At 40.4% G+C, this 20,734-nt stretch overlaps 1 protein-coding gene across 1 annotated transcript in view; it reads right to left on the bottom strand.

Moving 5' to 3' along the window:
• The window catches only part of LOC124544655 (cholesterol transporter ABCA5-like), a 347,877-nt gene that overhangs the window by 50,137 nt on the left and 277,006 nt on the right, over window positions 1-20,734 (bottom strand). Inside the window, exons 26-27 of the mRNA XM_047123269.1 lie at window positions 11,026-11,169; window positions 4,753-4,974 (exon numbers count right to left, since the gene is read on the bottom strand). Of these exons, the coding sequence (XP_046979225.1) occupies window positions 4,753-4,974; window positions 11,026-11,169 (366 nt within the window). The remainder of the gene's footprint in view (window positions 1-4,752; window positions 4,975-11,025; window positions 11,170-20,734) is intronic.

Raw genomic sequence — 20,734 nt, 5'->3', positions numbered from 1 at the left:
ACTGATTTGCATGTTGTGCGTTTTTTTCTGAATTCAGTATAGTAGTAGTTAATTTAAAAAAATTGTTGACTCTACGAGATATGAAAATTACAAGCTAATAACCTAATGGAAGGTCTATACATTGTTATCACACTCCAGTAATCAGTGACCACAAGACAAAATTAACATGTCACTGGAATTTAAATTAACTTCCTGTTCAATCCCAACCGTGGAAAGCATCAACTTCATACGTACTTTACAGGGGTTCATGATTCATTAGTTAAAAAATAGATTGGAGATTCAAAAGACTAATAAAGACCCAATGACTGACTTTGAGAAACATTTGCAATTTTTCTTCTTCTTTCACATTGTGCTTTGGGTGAAAATTTATCAGTCATAATGGAATTAGTGCAAGTACGCAAGTCAACTTTAAATCAACGGTGTCACACCTGTTATTGTTCAACTCGGAGCTTCACATATCACTGTGAGGGGACAGATGTGGGGATCCAAGGGACTGTCCAGTATGTTCCATGTGTCCCCCCGATCAGTTCAGTACTGTTGATACCCTGGTTACTGCCCACAATGGGGTTGACCCTTCACCAGTGGCAGAGTGGGAAGTTGCCCCAAGCTGTGGAAGGTAATAAAATAATTTTTGGCGGGTCAATTGAAAGGCCTCCCTATTGGCTGGGAGAGAGGTGTGGCTGATACAGATTCTACACCAGATGCAGTCGCTTGGCCTGTTTTAGAGGAAGACCCTTAGCTTGCAAGATCCCTGCAATCACAGAGGGTAGGTTTACTGGTAGTTGTGGGCCTCAATGTTAGACACACGCATAGGGTGCACCTGAGGATCGTGCTGCCAAGGAGGAGAAGTAATATGATGTGCACTCCATGTGCATACTGTGGGAATTCATCCAAGATGTGGAATGAGTCCTTCCAGATGCCATGTGCAGTACAGGCTGCAGACAACTGCAGGTGGTAGCTCATATTGGTACTAACAATGTGTGCCACTTTGGGTTGGAAGAGATTCTGTGTTGTTTTTGACAGCTATCAGAATTGGTAAAGACTATCAGTCTTGCTTGCAAGATGAAGGCAGAGCTCATCATCAGTAGCATTGTTGACATGACCAGTTATGATCCTTTGGTACAGAGCTGGATGGATGGTCTTAATCAGAGGCTCAGGTGGTTCTGTGACCATGTAAGCTGCAGATTCCTAGAGTTCCAGCATAGGATAATGGGGTATAGAATCCCAATTAATAAGACAGGGGTCCACTACACAAAGGAAGTGGCAGTACAGGTAGTGGGGATTGTATGGAGTGGACTGGGCTCTTTTTTAGGTCAAAGTATCTCGGGAGGGGAAAAAAAAGGGTTTCAGTCTCATAGGGTGCCAGCCAGACAACCACAGGATAAGACTTGACATGGGAATCATAGTTATGGAAGTAGTAAATTATTGTAGCTGAGTTGGCAAAGAACCAGAGCTACAGACATTAATAGAAAGCACTGAAGCACAACTCATTATAGATACTGAAAGCTGGCGAAAACCAGAGTTCAGCCACAATTTTTACGAAAGACCTGGCGGCATTCAGAAAGGACAAATTAAATACAGTTGCTATTAGAAGTAGTTTATCTTGCCGCAAAATTGAAATATGTAGTTCCTATGAGTTAGTATGAATAGAGACTATAGTTGTCAACAGGAATAAATTAATTACTGGTTCCATTTACTGACGTCCCTACTCAGATGATACAGTTGCTGAACAGTTCAAAGAAGACTTGAGTCTCATTTCATTTCATTCAATTATACTTATTGGTGACTTCAATCTATCCTCAATACGCTGGCAAAATTACATGTTTAAAGTCACTAATAGGCATAAAACATCACCTAAACTCATACTAAATATTGCCTCTGAAGATTATTTTGAACAATTAGCCCAGATTGCGAAAACATATTCTACCTCTTGGCAACAAATAACCCCTAACAAATAGGAAGCATTGCAATGGATACAGGGATGTCATTGTGGTGAGATGTAACACCACAGCACCCGGACCCACCAATAATAAATGCAAAACATAACTATTAGAAGAAGAAGAAGATAAAAAATTAACTTGACACCTTCCTAAGAGACAGCCTCTATTCCTTTCAAACTAACTACGAAAGTGTAGATTAGATGTGGCTTAAATTCAAAGAAATTGCAATACAGAGAGTTGTACCAAATAAATTAATAATAGACACGGTACACAAAACAGGTCAGAACACTTGCAGAAGAAGCAAAAAAAGCATGCTAAATTAAAGATAATGTAAAATCTCCAAGACTAGTGATATTTTACAGAAGCTCAAAATTTTGTGTGAACTTCAATGCAGGATTCTCTTAATCAGAAATGAAACTCTTGTCTTGAAATCCAGCAAAAAATCCCGATAGGTTCTGGTCATATGTGAAGTACACAAACGGCAAGGCACAATCAATATCTTCACTATATGATAGCAATTGCAATGTTACTGATAACAGTGTCACTAGAGCAGAGTTACAAAACATAGTTTTCCAAAATTTCCACACAAAAGAAAATGAAGTGAATATACAAGAATTTAAATCAAGAACTGTTGCCAAGATGAGTAACTTGGAAGTACATATCATCACAGGGCAGCAAAGTAGCTTACATCACTTAATAAAGGCAAGTCCTCTGGTGCAGATTGCACACCAATTTGATTCCTTTCATAGTATGTTGATATAACAGCTCTGTACTTAACAAATACATAAAACTGCTCACTTGATGGAAGATCTGTACCTACAGGCTGGTAAGTTGCATAGGTCCCATCAGTACCAAAGAAAGGAAATGATGAATTGTAGACCCAAATCACTAACATTGATTTGCAGTAGGATTCTGGAACACAGGCTGTGTCCAAATATTACAAATTACCTTGAGAAAAATGATATGTTGACACACAGTCACCACAGATTCAGAAAATAGGTTTCTTGTCCAACACAACCAGCTTTTTATTCTCATTAGGTAATGAGCGACATCAACATGGAGTCCCTTACCAGATACGATTAATGGATGACATCAAAAAAGTTCAAAGAGTGGTAGCTCATTTTGTATTATTATGAAATAGTAGGGAGTGTGTCATAGACATGACATACGAGTTGGAGTTGGCAATCATTAAAACAAAGACAATTTTCATTGTGGTGAGAGCTTTTCACAAAATTTCAATCTCCAATATTTTCCTCCAAATGTGAAAATATGTTGTTGACCCCCAACTCCATAGGGAAAAATGATCATTGTAATAAAATAAGAGAAATCAGAGCTCACGTGAAAAGCCCACTATTAAAAAGTGAAATAGTGTGAAAGTGGTTCGATGAACCCTCTCCCAGGCACTTAAGTTTGAACTGAAGAGTATTTATGTAGACTTAGATGTAGATGTAAATGTAGATCAACAAGGTTAGTAACAGCTCAAAACCATTTGAAACTTTAATGGTTGCAGCCATTTTGAGAAGCCTAAATAACTGTATTCTAAGTACTTCAAGAATATGCATATTACAGTCTCCTTTATCTTTGATTTTTTATTAAGGGGATTTGAAAAAGTCAGAAATAAAATTAACAGTTTGCAATGAATTTGCTTGTGCATTGGTCATTAGGAAATCTGTGATTAGATGAATGGATTATTAGTAGTTAAGTCTCTCCTTTTTTGTTAGAAGCCTTGTATGGTTGCATATGTATGCTTCCTGACGCATAATGAGTCTGGGGAGAGTCAGTGTGTTATTGTTTGATGCTAGAAAACACAGAGAACCAAAATGGATGTGGCCAGCTGAAGACTTTAATACATGAAGAAGTCTGGGGGTTGCTCTTTATCCAGCAATTGGTGTCTAATGTATGGTTTTTGTTGTTGTTGTTGTTGTTGTTGTTGTTTTTGTTGTTGTTAAGGACTGGTCAGTGGCAATTAAGGGTATAGGAATATACATATTCTATTCCTGAACATTATGGAAATTTTTATACAACACTGTAGCCATAATGTTTTGCATGATATAGAACCATTTAAATCATTTATAAGCTTTAGTGAAGAAATCAGTTTGTGCAGAACACATTCAGGCGCTGTGGATAGCAATTGAAATAGTGTCAGTATTTCCATTTAATACAGATGGTCAATATAGAATGCCAAAACAAAACACCTTTCAGTTGTCTTAAGTTCCAATTGTTACTTTATTTGAACAAGCAGTTTCAGCTCTACATTATGCCATCTTCAAGCCCCCTCACCGAAACGAAGGAAGATTCTCACATCTTGTTCAGTCAAAATAGTGGCCAACATTCAGTTAGTGGTATCCGTAGATTTTTAACACAGTGATCCCTACACTCATTACTTGCCAGTCAGGGGGCCTGGAGATGGTGTAATGTAGCGCCAAAACTGGTTGCTCAAATAAAACAACAATTGGAAGTTTACACACCTGAAAACTGTTTTGGTTCAACATTTGCAATTGAAATAGTATGGCTCAATATTAATGCAGGAGACTTCAACATAATTATACAGCTTAAATCATGTTTGGTTGCTTATCCTCAATATGTTAAAAATAGGCTCTCCTGAATACTAAGACCTATTTCAATGTTTTAAGCTTATCAGTGCAAAATGAAGACAATACAACCAATCCAATGTTATTTTTAATTAATTGCACCACATGAGAGATCCCAAAAGTCAGACTAGCAATTGCTTAGAACAACAACATTAATAAAAAAAAAAAACAGTAACAATTTTTCCCTTCATTGGGGTGTTTAAATGACAAGACAAACTTACCCTTCCTTTGGTTGCTGCTTCCTCGGCAATCATGATTTTCATCGTAGTTGTTTTTCCAGCACCATTGTGTCCCAGAAGCCCAAAAACTTCTCCAGCATCTACTGCCAGAGACAGATTTCGCACTGCAATCTTGACGTGGACATCCTCCTCTTCCTCTTTTGGACAACACAAGCTGCATGTGCACATTTTCAACTCCTTTTTATGATATTCCTTTCGAAGATTCTGCACAGACAAACAACTGATAGTTACAACAATTAGGTAAATACAATTAGAATGAATCAATAAGTCTCATGAAATGGTGAACTGAGTTCTTTGATCAACTTATTATTAAGACTTTTTTTTTTTTTTTTTTTTTTTTTTAGTTTGTTAGCAGTCTGGATGCTAACAAATGTTATGCATCAGTTTTCATTTAATGTACTACCACTGTCTATTTCTTGCAACCACAGAACAGTTTTGTGTGTCTGCTATTGCATAACAAGAGTGTCAATTACTTACTGTGAACCAGCAAATGACTTGCTCACCCACTGCCTTGGTGATGTCTAGTTTTGGGTTTTGGTCACTTTGCTTGAACTTTGGAATAGCATTTATGTAGGTCAAGAACAGGACTGGATCCAAAACAATACCTTATTTTATGCCCCCTCTCCCCCTCCTCCCACACTGTGTGTGGTTTCAATTCGGGTGCACAAACCATTATTGTCTCAATCTGTTTTCTATCAATATGATACGACTCTTTCCGTACAAGACGGATTCCCATTCACATTGTAGTTTGCCTAACTAGCATGTTGTGAAATACAAAAGACCTCACGAGGTCATAAAAGTGCCCTTGAGAAAACTTATATCCTTCATTATTGCAAATGATTATTTTATGAAAAGTCCTTTACAACAGCTGAACTAATACACAGTTGATGTGATCTAATAAAAGCGGGAAAGTATTTTACTGCAATAGTTCCTTCAAAACTTTTGGTAAGACTGGAAGGACTTAATTGAGCCTGTTAAAAGTTGTTTGACTGTCTAATTTTATGTATGGACCCTTCTATTGTTTACTTAAGTTTCTCATGAAATATGCCATCAATTACTGATTACAATGACAACCAAGAGAGACAGTAAGATAGTGTGAGATGCTTATGTTAACACTTTCGAGACCAAGCCCAAGCACAGCTCAGGCCACAACTTTGTGTTAAAAGGGCCGTGCCTAAATATAGGTCAGGCCACGATTTTCTCGACTAGTGAGCCACATATCACTGAAAAACTGGACTCATTCTGTAGGAGAACAACATACAGATGTCTCACTACCTTTCCCTTGACTGGTGCTGCCTCCAGTTGTCAATTTCTAGAACTATTTTGATAGAAAAGTTAGCGAATGTAATAATTGCTTTCACAAATGGCTGGGACAATATGATAATATTGACATAATTCCATGCGCATACTTATTATGTTTTGGAGTTTTCTGTATTCTGCTACGAATTGTCATGTTTGCTGTGTGGGCAAGAAATTTTGGAAGTTCAAGAGGAATAAATTACTCAATAACTCAGCTTGCACTTTTTCTTTGGAGAATAATCATACTTCCATATCAAATGAATTCACAATTGCAAATAAGGACTACCATCAGCTGTAGAATGGAATGACAACAATGAAAATTTGTGCCAGACTGGGACTTGAACTCTGATTTCCCGCTTATTGTAAGTGGTCGCCTAACCATTTGGCTATCCATTCACAACTGATGGTTGGACCCACATTTCCATATGTTGTCAACCATGCATCTGTGACCTGCGCTCGTACATCCACTATGTATATTCCCGTATTTGCCAGACATGGTACTTTAAAGTCGCTTGCTCAGTTTCGGCAGGTAAATATGATATTGCAGTGCCTGTATTATTCTGATTACGATGAAAAGTTCCTTTGGACATGAAGACATGAATACGATATTGCAGTGCCTGCATTATTCTGATTACGTTCCAAAGTTTCTTTTGACGTGCAAGACAGACTATTAAGCAGGTAGTCATAATGTCTTGGCTTATTAGTGTATGTGCCTAAGACACTGATTTCTATACTTCAACATTAATAACACTGTTGTTGTTAACATTAATAAGAATTACTAAGGACATAAAACAAAGCTAAAAACAATGATCGCTGTGCAAACACACACAATCTGATGATGGCACATGCATGAAGATGAATACATAAAAAGTTGCGTCCCATATGTGAAAATGGCATTCCACACACAAGGCCTTCTTCATGTCAGAATTTATCAGACCAATGTCAACACAAAAACTGTACAGTCCATTTCCTTTTTTTGATATGTTTCAACAAAGATTTACCTAACGCAGGTTCAATGTGTTAAATCTTTTGGCAAGATGGAGAACCTACGACACTGGTGTATGGAGCTCATACATCTTTATATCAAAATCTTCCAAACCATACCATTGGTCATATTGGACATGATAGCCCTGTATTCTACTCTTGGCCACCTAGATCTCTGGGACTGACACCCAAGGATTCCTTTTTATCTCATTAGGTGAAAGACCTTGTGCATGTGCCTGCTTTACCAAAAACACTTCCAGAACTCAAAATGCACATTTATAATGTGTCCAAGTTGGTGACTCCGCCTGAGCTTCAGAAAGTATGGTGTGATATGAATTATGATGTATTGCTCGTTTTGCCAAGGGTGTCTACAGAATGTATAAAGTATGTAAAAACTAAATTTAATTTCATTTTACGTTCTCTGCTATTCTTATCAATGTATCACAATTTCATTAAATATAGCCACTTGTAATCACTAACCACTATGAATTGCCCTGTTTGTGAGAGGCAACACCATACCATCGTCATGAATACCTCATTTGCTGAGGTTTTGTTTGCCCTTGTTGCAGGGTGGTCTTTTTCTCTCTACTTCAGGAACAAAAATATTCTGAGGCACTACAATTTTTCTGCCCCACAACCTCCTAACTCCTGAGTAACTACACCTGCCACCAAGAATCATCACCACCTCACTGAAAGAGCAAGTGCATTACATAGGCAACAACCCACATGTCTACCACGTGCCTGCAGTGCCTATAGAACTAGTGCTACGAGCAACAAGTGGCATAAAAGTCCATGGGACATTGTTCAGCAACACTAGAGATTTAATTTGTAACCAGGTTATTACAGTGCTGTGTTTGTGCAAATACACTGATGGGAAAAAAAATTGCAACACGAAGAAGGAATTGTCCGACATAGACAAAAGTTGATAGGCATGCTTCTACATCTGAAAGGTGATATCTATTGAAATTTGCACCAGTCACAAAGGGTGGGAATAGTAGCACCAGCAAGTCAGGTTTGCTTGAAATACATGCTGTAATGGCCATAAGCATTAGTTAACTTTGAGATTGGGCACAGTGAGTGGTTGTTAGTCAAGAATGCCTTGAGAAAGACACCATTACCAACACCTCACTGAGTTTGAATGATGTCATGTAATAGGGCTACAAGAAGCTGGATGTTCCTTTTGTGATAGTGCAGAAAGACTGCAGGAATGTAGCCACTACACTTGATTACTGGCAGCAGTCGTCATGAGAATGTACAGTCTAAAGAAGACTGGCCAAGTGCCACAACCAAGGGTGACGACCATCGTGCTTGGAATATGGCTCTAGTGCATCATATTGCATCTGCAGCAGTAATCTGAGCAGCAGTTGGAACCACAGTGACACAACAAATGGTTGCAAGTTGGTTACTTCAAAGACAGCTCAGAGTCAGATGCCCTTTGGCGTGCATTCCACTAACCTCAAACCACCATCATTTATGACTTCAGTGGTGTCAAACAAGAGCTCATTGAAGGGCAGGGAGTGGTTCTATTGTGTTTTCTGATGAAAGTTGGCTTTATCTCGGTGCCAGTGATAGCCATGTGTTGGTTAATAGGCCAGTTGAAAGCCTGCATCCAACCTTATGTGTGCTAGACATACTGGACCCACATCTGGAGTTATGGTCTGATGGGTGATTTTGTATGACAGCACCCTGATGGCAAATCTGTATGTCAGTTGGGTGACTCGACTGTTGTGCAGCCATTCACGAGCAACATTCAAGGGGGTGTTTTCCAACAGGATAATGTTCGACCACATACCGCTGTTGTAAGCCAATGCTCTACAGTGTGTTAACTTGTTGCCTTGGCCTTCTCTATTACCAGATCTGTCTCCAATCAAGAACATACAGGACATCAACAGATGACACCTCTTGTGTCATCCACAAACAGCATTAACCATGCCAACCAACTGTGACAGGCATAGAACTCCTTCCCACAAACTGACATCCTGCATCTATGTAACACAATGCCTGCATATTTACATGTTTGACTCAACATTCTGGTGGTTACAGTAGTTATTAATGTAGCAACATTTCACATTTGCAATGGCTTATGTCACAATTACATTAACGTGTGAGCTTGCAATGTTAAGCACTTAAATAAATAACCTAGACAAATGTATTCCCACAATTTCATTACTCTACATTCATTACTTTTTAGTGTTGTGACTTTTTCCATCAGTGTATGTACTCTGTTAAAATGTATGCAAACTGAGGACAGTTGGGGGGCACTGTAGCAGTGTCAGCCTAAGCAACTGTGACAGCAATATGCAATCCTGCAAGTACCACTAGGGAAAGTTGACCACATCATAAATGGCGCCCGCATGTAGCCCATAAATAGGCCAGTCCTCCCTGACCACAAAGCCAGTCTGCTGAGGTGGCTGTGAGGTGAATAACTGAGCCCTGGGGATGACAGTAGCTAAGTGACTTTCTTGCTATGCGACTAGAGCTGTCTACAAGAGCCAGATACATAGAAATCTGCCTCCTGCCCCCTTTTACATATGTCAATTTGGACTCTATTCTGTACATTGCTGCTGCAGCACACTGTGGCACTGCTCTGTCACCCAGAAACACAGTTACCACCCTCTTCAGGCTTCCAGTACCAGACCCCAGCACAGCAATCTGGCATAGATTGCCTGGCTACCCTGTCTGTATCCACAGCCACATACGTTACTACAACTGTAACTTCATGTAACCATACAAATAGCAGGTAAGATGGTGATTTACAAGTTTTTTTTTATAATCTTAACAGCTGTGGTGGTACAATTATTATGAATACATGTAACATTATTTCATACATTATCAGTTAAGTTCTGAAGGTAGCAGGGATAAAATACAGGCAGGAAAAGATTATCTACAACTTGTACAAAAAGCGGACTGCAGTTATAAAAGACGAAAGACATGAAAAGGAAGCAGTATTATTTGGGAAGACAATTAGACAGGGTTGTAGCCTATGCCCCATACACGGAGTAAGCTTGAAGGAAACCAAAGCTAAATGTGGAAACGTAGTTCAGGTTCAGAGTGGAGATATAATAATTAACTTTGATATTTGCCTGCGGCAATGCAATTCTGATGAAGGCAGTAAAGGACTTCAAAGAGCAACTGAATGACATGGATAGTATTTTGCAAAAGGGTTTACAAGATGAATATCAAAGTAAAAATAAGGGTAATCCAAGATAGTCAAATTAAGCAGTCATTTCTGAGGGAATTGGGTTAGGAGATGGGACACCAAAAGCTGTAGGTGAGTTTTCACAGCAAAATAACTGTTGTGGGTAGAAGTTGAGAGGATACAAAATGCAGACTAGCAACAGCATAAAAATTGTTTAAAAATGTCAACACCAAATGTAAATTTAAACATTAGGAAATAATTTGAGAAGGTATTTGCCTGGAGTGTACGATTGTACGAAAGTGGTAAACAGAAAATAAGCAGTCCAAGCAAGACGAGAATAAAAGCTTTTGTAATGTGGTGCTGAAGATTAGATGGATAGACTCAATAACTGATGAGGTCACATTGAATTGAATTGCTGAGAAAAGTAATTTATGGGTCACACTGACTAACATCTAAACAGGGATCAATTTATAGTACAGTTGTATGCAACTCCTGAGGCATCAAAGAAGTGTCAGTCTGGTACTGGAGGCGAATGTAAGGGGGTAAATAAACTGCAGAGGGAGACTTGTGTTTGAATACAGTAAGCAAGTTTAGATGGATGTAGGTTGCAGAGATGAAGACGCTTTACACAGGATAGATTACTGTGGACAGTGGCATCAAACCATGCTTTGGCCAGATGAAAACAACAATAATCCACCACACATCATGCAAATAAGTTGTAGTAGCCACCCAAAGATTTGAGTACTTCAACTTTTAACTTTTTCCAAATGATACTGATTGACACTAAACACCTTAAATGTACCAAAGGACACAAAGAAACTGTTGCCACATACCTGAACTATTACCACAGGTGGCTTTGCTATATTGCTGGCCATTATGTCAGCAACCTTCTGTCTTTCTGCTTTAACATCATTATCTTCATGTTCTCCAATGTCACTATTTTCAGTTACTTCTTCTGATGTTTTCCGGTCATGATTCTGCAATGCATGAGCAAAGTTTTATTTATAGTGTTGACTCATTTGTTTCAACTGCTACACTTACTTTTACACAACATAGCACAATAAAATCTGCTAATCTCATTATTGCTGAAGAAATCAGATGGTACTGGATTGTAATATTCTCTTACATCATGTCAGACCCTTAAACTATGGTCATACAAAAAGAATAATGATGTAAATGTAACCAGTTGAGTGTGAAGCTTAGAATAAATTTTGGAAGGACATTGCAACTCCTTAGAGAAATATCAGTACCCAAAAGAACCAATAAAAAGTATTAATACTCAAAGTGAAAATGAATACTCAGTGTTTGAGACAATGCAAAGAAACAGCTGTAAGAGAGGGGGAAGGAGGGAGGTGGGAGAAAAGCTGTTTGTACTTCCAGAGTAAAACAAATGTCGAGATACAAACTGCATGAATTAGTGAAACATGAACCGACAAAAGTACAGCAATGTCCAGAAATTAAATATTAAAATTTTGCTTCAATAGATCTGAAAAGATGTCATTTATTCAGACATTAAACAGATGATCCACAAAGAAACAGAAGAGAGACATATAAGAAAGAAAAAGGGAGGAGGAAGAGTGGTGGGGTTGGCAGCAGGGGGGGGGGGGGGGGGGGGGGAGTAGAGGTAGGTAACACATCCTGTTTCATTGTGGTGAAACCTCAGTACCGGTATGTCATTTTCAATATCGCTAAGAAAGTGAACTAATGGATATGAGATTAGATAGATTGCAGCAAATGTTCATTCTTAAAAATTTACTTTTTTACCAAGTACATTTTGTTCACTTTACTGAGAGCCCAATGATGTGTTTCTGGCCTGTATCAGGTTCTTATTATCAAGATTGGAAAAATTCATGTCATTATCATTGTACTATTACAGATATGTGCATATACACTAGTGTGTCTGAATTTTTGTGTAATTTGAATTATATTAAATTGTATTTCTTTCAAATGTCAATTTTTTCCTCTCATCAGTAACAGTATCTGCACCTCATAGCACTTTATGATTGAGGTCACAGATCAAAATAATAAACCAGGATGTGTACTCTCACCTTGGACGATAATATAGAAATATTGATATGACAATAAAATGTAATGGTTTATATTGAGGAAGGATAACAAAAGTAAATGAACTATAATGAAAGTAGATAAATAGGCCTTGGGCCTAGTAAAAGACCAAACCAAAAATGGTAGACAGTGGCACTTTGAGCAAGAATGAAAGACTTTGATGAATACCTGAAATGCTGAAAGAACTTCCACACTGGCTGAGGCCCTTAACAGCAACAACAAGGTACATTAAAGAGCTCCTGCATCATTTATGGTGGTGAAGTCAACAGAGTCTGTTGCCAATCAGTGGCTGCAGTTGTCCTTTGGCCTTGCTAATCAGTGGACTGATCCAAAGAGTAGTAAATGTATTGTGTTAACTGACATACTTTTGAAACCTATGTAAAGTAAATAAATGGTCTGATACAACAATTGATGCAAGGTTTGTGAAATTAGGTTTTATTGTATCTGGACTGATGATCAAAGTATTTTTGATAGAAAATCAGGTATGCTAACTCCTGTCACTGGGTTTATGCAGCTATTCTCTATCAGACTATTTTATGCCCTTCATATAAAATGTCACTAACAGCTAAAACGTCCAGCCCCATCTTACTTGCAGCCTCTGCCAGCTCTACCTTCTTTCCAGAGTAGCCCCCATTGATATTAATAGCTCTCCATCTCATTACCATTTGTTTGCCAAGTCGTATCTTAGGAGTCCCTGGTTTGTCAGTTAGAGGCGAGACTGACAAACCAGGGACTCCTAAGATACGACTTGGCAAAGAAATGGTAATGAGATGGGGAGCTATTAATATCAATGGGGGCTACTCTGGGAAGAAGGTAGAGCTGGCAGAGGCTGCAAGTAAGATGGGGCTGGACGTTTTAGCTGTTAGTGACATTCGGGTAAGGGGTGAGAAAGAAGAGGAAGTGGGAGAATACAAGGTCTACCTGTCAGGAGTCAAAGCAGGAATAGCACAATGAGGTGTAGGGCTTCACATCAGGAAAGAAATGGAACCCAGCATAGTTGCAATAAGGTATGTAAATGAACAACTGATGTGGATAGATTTGACAGTGTCTAGCAAGAAAATTAGGATTGTGTCAGTATATTCGCATTGTGAAGGGACAGATCAAGATAAGATGGATAGTTTTTACGATGTTTTTGTTAGAGTAAAGGACAAGGACAGTGTTCTGCTCATGGGTGATTTTAATGCCAGGATTGGAAATCGAACAGAAGGGTATGAAAAGGTTATAGGTAAATCTGGAGAGGATATGGAGGCCCACAGGAACGGGAAACAACTGTTGTATTTCTGTGCCAGTATGGGCATAGTAACCACAAACTCCTTTTTTAAACATAAGAACATTCACCGGTATACTTGGGAAGGCGGTGGAACCAGATGTGTCATTGACTATATAATAACAGATTAGGAATTCAGGAAGGCTGTCCACACGTGTATTCAGGGGATTCTTTGACGACACTGATCATGATTTAATCTGCAGTGAAATTGGGATTTTGAGGCCGAAAGTGCAGGAGGTCAGGTCCATATGTAGGAGGATAAGAGTGGAGAAACTTCAGGATAAGGAAATCAGGCACAAGTACATAACAGTGATCTCAGAAAGGTACCAGTTAGTTGAATGTAGTCAATTACAGTCATTGGAAAAGGAATAGACAAGGTACAGGGACACAGTATTAGAAGTGGCTAAAGAATGTCTTGGAACAGTGGTGTGTAAAGGCAGGATGAAGCAAACAGCTTGGTGGAATGAAACAGTCAAGGCAGCCTGTAAAAGGAAAAAGAAGGTGTATCAAAAATGGCTTCATACTAGAACTCAGGTAGACAGAAAGAAACAAAGCCAAACAGATAATTGCTGCATCCAAGAAGAAATCTTGGGAAGACTTTGGAAACAGGTTGGAGACTTTGGGTCAAGCTGCTGGAAAACCATTCTGGAGTGTAATTAGCAGTCTTCGAAAGGGAAGTAAGAAGGAAATGACAAGTATTTTGGACAGGTCAGGAAAACTGCTGGTGAATCCTGTGGATTCCTTGGGCAGATGGAGGGAATATTTTGAAGAGTTGCTTAATGTAGGTGAAAATACAATCAGTAATGTTTCAGATTGAAAGGTACAATGGGATAGGAATGATGATGGAAATAGGATCACATTTGAGGAAGTGGAGAAAATGGTCAATAGATTGCTGTGCAATAAAGCAGCTGGGGTGGATGAAATTAAGTCGGAACTCATCAAATACAGTGGAATGTCAGGTCTTAAATGGCTACACAGGATAATTGAAATGGCCTGGGAGTTGGGACAGGTTCCATCAGACTGGACGAAAGCAGTAATCACACCAATCTTTAAACATGGAAACAGAAAAGATTGTAACAACTACAGAGGTATCTCTTTGATCAGCATTGTGGGCAAAATCTTCTCAGGTATTGTTGAAAGGAAAGTGCGAGTATCAGTTGAGGACCAATTGGATGAAAATCGGTGTGGGTTTAGGCCTCTTAGAGGTTGTCAGGACCAGATCTTTAGCTTACAGCAAATAATGGAGAAGTGTTATGAGTGGAACAGGGAATTGTATCTATGCTTTATAGATCGAGAAAAGGCATATGAATGGGTTCCTAGGAGGAAGTTATTGTCTGTTCTCTGAGATCATGGAATAGGAGGCAAATTTTTGCAAGCAATTAAAGGTCTTATCATGGATAGTCAGGCAGCAGTTAGAGTTGACGGTAAATTGAGTTCATGGTTCAGAGTAGTTTCAGGGGTAAGACAAGGCTGCAACCTGTCTCCACTGTTGTTCATATTATTTATGGATCATATGTTGAAAACAATAGACTGGCTGGATGAGATTAAGATATGTGAACACAAAATAAGCAGTCTTGCATATGCAGATGACTTAGTTGTGATGGCAGATTCGATTGAAAGTTTGCAAAGTAATATTTCAGAGCTAGATCAGAAATGTAAGGACTATGGTATGAAGATTAGCATCTCCAAAACGAAAGTAATGTCAGTGGGAAAGAGATATAAACGGATTGAGCGCCAAATAGGAGGAACAAAGTTCAAACAGGTGGACGGTTTCAAGTACTTAGGATGCATATTCTCACAGGATGGCAACATAGTGAAAGAACTGGAAGCGAGGTGTAGCAAAGCTAATGCAGTGAGCACTCAGCTACGATCTACTCTCTTCTGCAAGAAGGAAGTCAGTACCAAGACTAAGTTATCTGTGCACCGTTCAATCTTTCGACCAACTTTGTTGTATGGAAGCGAAAGCTGGGTGGATTCAGGTTACCTTATCAACAAGGTTGAGGTTACGGATATGAAAGTAGCTAGGATGATTGCAGGTACTAGTAGAGGCAACAATGGCAGGAGTGTCCACAATGAGGAAATCAAAGAAAAACTGGGAATGAACGCTATAGAATTAGCAGTCAGGACGAACAGGCTTAGATGGTGGGGTCATGTTACACACATGGGAGAAGCAAGGTTACCCAAGAGACTCATGGGTTCAGCAGCAGAGGGTAGGAGGAGTTGGGGCAGACCAAGGAGAAGGTACCTGGATTCGGTTAAGAATGATTTTGAAGTAATAGGCTTAACATCAGAAGAGGCACCAATGTTAGCACTGAATAGGGGATTATGGAGGAATTTTATAAGGGGGACTATGCTCCAAACTGAACGCTGAAAGGCATTATCAGTCTTAAATGATGATGATGATGATGATGATGATGATGATGATGATGATGATGATGATGGATGATGATGGTGATGATGATGATCATATAAAATGAGGTTACAAAAATCATGGGATATCCTCTAATGTCATGTTGGATCTCCTTTTTCCTGGCATAGTGCAGCAACTCAATGTGACATCGACTCGACAAGTTTTTGTAAGTCCCCTGCAGAAATACTTAGCCATGCTGCCTCTATAGCCATCAACAACTGCAAAAGTGTTTCCAGTGCAGGATTTTGTACAGGAACAGACCTCTCGATTATGTCCCATAAATGCTCAATTGGATTCATGTTGGGCAATCTTGGTAACCAAATCATTAGCTCGAATTGTCCAGAATGTTCTTCAAACCAATTGTGAACAATTGTGGTCTAGTGACATCTTTGGAAACATGAAGTCCATGAATGGCTGCAAATGGTCTCCATGTAACTGAACATAACAATTTCTAGTCAATTATCAGTTCAGTTGGACCAAATGGTCCAGTCCATTCCTCATAAAAACAGCCCATACCATTATGGAGCCACCACAAGCTTGCACAGTGCCTTGTTGACAACTAGGGTTCATGGCTTCATAACATCTGCACCACACACAAACCCTAACATCAGCTCTTACCAGTTGAAATGATGACTCATCTGACCAGGCCATGGCTTTCCAGCAGTCTAGGATCCATGAGCCTATCAGAGGCAATGTTGTGTTGTTAGTAAAGACACTTTCATCAGTCATCTGCTGCCATAGCCCATTAACATCCAGGTTTTCCTCACTGTCCTAACGGATATGTTTGTCATACATCCCACATTGATTCCTGCAGTTATTCCCGTGTCCGGCCATCCTGATTTAGGTTTTCCGTGATTTCCCTAAATCGCTCCAGGCAAATGCCGGGATGGTTCTTCTCAAAGGGCACGGCCGACTTCCTTCCCCGTCCTTCCCTAAACCGATGAGACCGATGACCTCGCTGTCTGGTCTCCTTCCCCAAAACAAACAAACAAACAACCTGCAGTTATTTCTTGCAGTCCATGGTGAGAGAAAATGCCCAAAATTTGTTATTCTCAGCACACTCTTGACACTTCGAATGACAGAATATCGAATTTCCAAAATGGAATGTCGCATACATCTACCTCCTGCTACCATTTCACGTGCAAAGCCTATTAATTCCCGTCATCAGTCGTAATCATGTCAGAAACCTTTTCACGTGAAACACCTGAGGACAAATGACAACTCCACCAATGCACTGCCCCTTTACAAGTTCTGTATGTGATCCTACTACCATCTATACATGTGCATATCACTATCCCATGACCCTTGTCACTTATGTGCGTTTTGTCAACTCATGTACTCATTATATTTAGAATTCAAAATGGTTCAAATGGCTCTGAGCAATATGGGACTCAACATCTTAGGTCATAAGTCCCCTAGAACTTAGAACTACTTAAACCTAACTAACCTAAGGACATCACACACACCCATGCCCGAGGCAGGATTCGAACCTGCGACCGTAGCAGTCCCATGGTTCCAGACTGCAGCCCCAGAACCGCAGGGCCACCGCGACCGGCATTTAGAATTCCAACTAGCAATAATACGTAATTAGTTAGTTAGTTATTAGTTAGTTACGTGTTCCTTTGGTCATAACTGTACCTCTTGCTATAATGTGGAATAAGTCAGCTTTACAATTATACCACACTTTATGAGCAAAAAATTGGCAAGGTGCTGAGCATTACATGATTTTTTAGTTACATTTTGTAAAAACACTCCGTGATTTACACTTCTTGTGCTACTACAAATTCAGATGTTGTTCTATGGAGCAGGAGTTGTTGAGCAGATATGATTTCAGTTTGTATTTGAAGTCAATTTTATTATCCATTGAATTCTTTACATGTCTGACCAGGTGGTCAAAGATTTTTGTGACTGAATACTTCACTCTCTCTGTGCCATACTAAGGCTGAGTGATGGATAGTGTTCATAATTTAAAAATAGATAGTTTGTAAGAGATTTTCGGTCAGCTGTAGTAATGTCATTTTAGTTCTATGAATCCAGATCAGTTGGTTAACTTGCACATGACATGAAACCTAATACTCTCTCTCTCTCTCTCTCTCTCTCTCTCTCTCTCTCTCTCTCTCTCTATATATATATATATATATATATATATATATATATGATATATAAAAACAAAGACGAGGTGACTTACCGAACGAAAGTGCTGGCAGGTCGATAGACACACAAACAAACACAAACATACACACAAAATTCAAGCTTTCGCAACAAACTGTTGCCTCATCAGGAAAGAGGGCAGGAGAGGGAAAGACGGAAGGAAGTGGGTTTTAAGGGTGAGGGTAAGGAGTCATTCCAATCCCGGGAGCGGAAAGACTTACCTTAGGGGGAAAAAAGGACAGGTATACACTCGTACACACACACACACATATCCATCCACACATACAGACACAAGCAAATATATTTAAAGACAAAGAGTTTGGGTAGAGATGTCAGTCGAGGCAGAAGTGTAGAGGCAAAGAAGTTGTTGAATGACAGGTGAGGTATGAGTGGCGGCAACTTGAAATTAGCGGAGATTGAGGCCTGGAGAATAACGAGAAGAGAGGATATGCTGAAGGGCAAGTTCCCATCTCCGGAGTTCGGATAGGTTGGTGTTGGTGGGAAGTATCCACATAACCCGGACGGTGTAACACTGTGCCAAGATGTGCTGGCTGTGCACCAAGGCATGTTTAGCCACAGGGTGATCCTCATTACCAACAAACACTGTCTGCCTGTGTCCATTCATGCGAATGGACAGTTTGTTGCTGGTCATTCCCACATAGAATGCATCACAGTGTAGGCAGGTCAGTTGGTAAATCACGTGGCTCTGCCTTTGATCATGTACACCTTCCGGGTTACAGGACTGGAGTAGGTGGTGGTGGGAGGGTGCATGGGACAGGTTTTGCATCGGGGGCGGTTACAAGGATAGGAGCCATAGGGTAGGGAAGGTGGTTTGGGAATTTCATAGGGATGAACTAACAGGTTACGAAGGTTAGGTGGACGGCGGAAAGACACTCTTGGCGGAGTGGGGAGGATTTCATGAAGGATGGATCTCATTTCAGGGCAGGATTTGAGGAAGTCGTATCCCTGCTGGAGAGCCACATTCAGAGTCTGGTCCAGTCCCGGAAAGTATCCTGTCACAAGTGGGGCACTTTTGTGGTTCTTCTGTGGGGGATTCTGGGTTCGAGGGGATGAGGAAGTGGCTCTGGTTATTTGCTTCTGTACCAGGTCGAGAGGGTAGTTGCGGGATGCGAAAGCTGTTGTCAGGTTGTTGGTGTAATGATTCAGGGATTCCGGACTGGAGCAGATTCGTTTGCCATGAAGACCTAGGCTGTAGGGAAGGAACCGTTTGATGTGGAATGGGTGGCAGCTGTCATAATGGAGGTACTGTTGCTTGTTGGTGGGTTTGATGTGGACGGACGTGTGAAGTTGGCTATTGGACATGTGGAGGTCAACGTCAAGGAAAGTGGCATGGGATTTGGAGTAGGACCAGGTGAATCTGATGGAACCAAAGGAGTTGAGGTTGGAGAGGAAATTCTGGAGTTGTTCTTCACTGTGAGTCCAGATCATGAAGATGTCATCAATAAATCTGTACCAAACTTTGGGTTGGCAGACTTAGGTAACCAAGAAGGCTTCCTCCAAGCGACCCATGAGATGATGTGACTTACCAAATGAAAGTGCTGGCAGGTCGACAAGACACACAAACAAACACAAACATACACACAAAATTCAAGCTTTCGCAACAAACTGTTGCCTCATCAGGAAAGAGGGAAGGAGAGGGAAATACGAAAGGAAGTGGGTTTTAAGGGAGAGGGTAAGGAGTCATTCCAATCCCGGGAGCGGAAAGACTTGCCTTAGGGGGAAAAAAGGACGGTTATACACTCGCACACACACACACACATATCCATCCACACATATACAGACACAAGCAGACATATTTAAAGACAAAGAGTTTGGGGCCAACATGAACAAATTTCTAAAGCTTTGCATGACTTCGGGCCCAAACTCTTTGTCCCCAAACACGTCCGCCCGCGTCTGCACATGTGTGGATGGGCATGTGCGCGTCTGCGAGTGCAGAGCTTCAAGGAATCTTCAGAACCTTAGGCCCCCTACAAAACCTTTCACCTGACTCCATCAACCTCCTGACCCCACTGACACCCCGCACCCCTACCTTCTACCTTCAATTCACAAACCCAATCATCCCGGCCGCCCCATTGTAGCTGGTTACCAAGCCCCCACAGAACGTATCTCTGCCTGCGTAGATCAACACCTTCAACCCATTACATGCAGTCTCCCATCCTTCATCAAAGACACCAACCACTTTCTCGAACGCCTGTAATCCTTACCCAATCCGTTACCCCCAGAAACCATCCATGTAACCATTGATGCCACTTACTTATACACAAATATCCCGCACATCCAGGGCCTCGCTGCGATGGAGCACTTCCTTTCACGCCGATCACCTGCCACCCTACCTAAAACCTCTTTCCTCATTACCTTAGCCAGCTTCATCCTGACCCACAACTTCTTCACTTTTGAAGGCCAGACATACCAACAATTAAAGGGAACAGCCATGGGTACCAGGATGGCCCCTTCGTACGCCAACCTATTCATGGGTCGCTTAGAGGAAGCCTTCTTGGTTACCCAGGCCTGCCAACCCAAAGTTTGGTACAGATTTATTGATGACATCTTCATGATCTGGACTCACAGTGAAGAACAACTCCAGAATTTCCTCTCCAACCTTAACTCCTTTGGTTCCATCAGATTCACC

Source organism: Schistocerca americana, chromosome 8, assembly GCF_021461395.2.
Source record: "Schistocerca americana isolate TAMUIC-IGC-003095 chromosome 8, iqSchAmer2.1, whole genome shotgun sequence".
NCBI lineage: Eukaryota > Metazoa > Arthropoda > Insecta > Orthoptera > Acrididae > Schistocerca > Schistocerca americana.
This window is presented reverse-complemented; position numbering and strand designations above follow the sequence as displayed.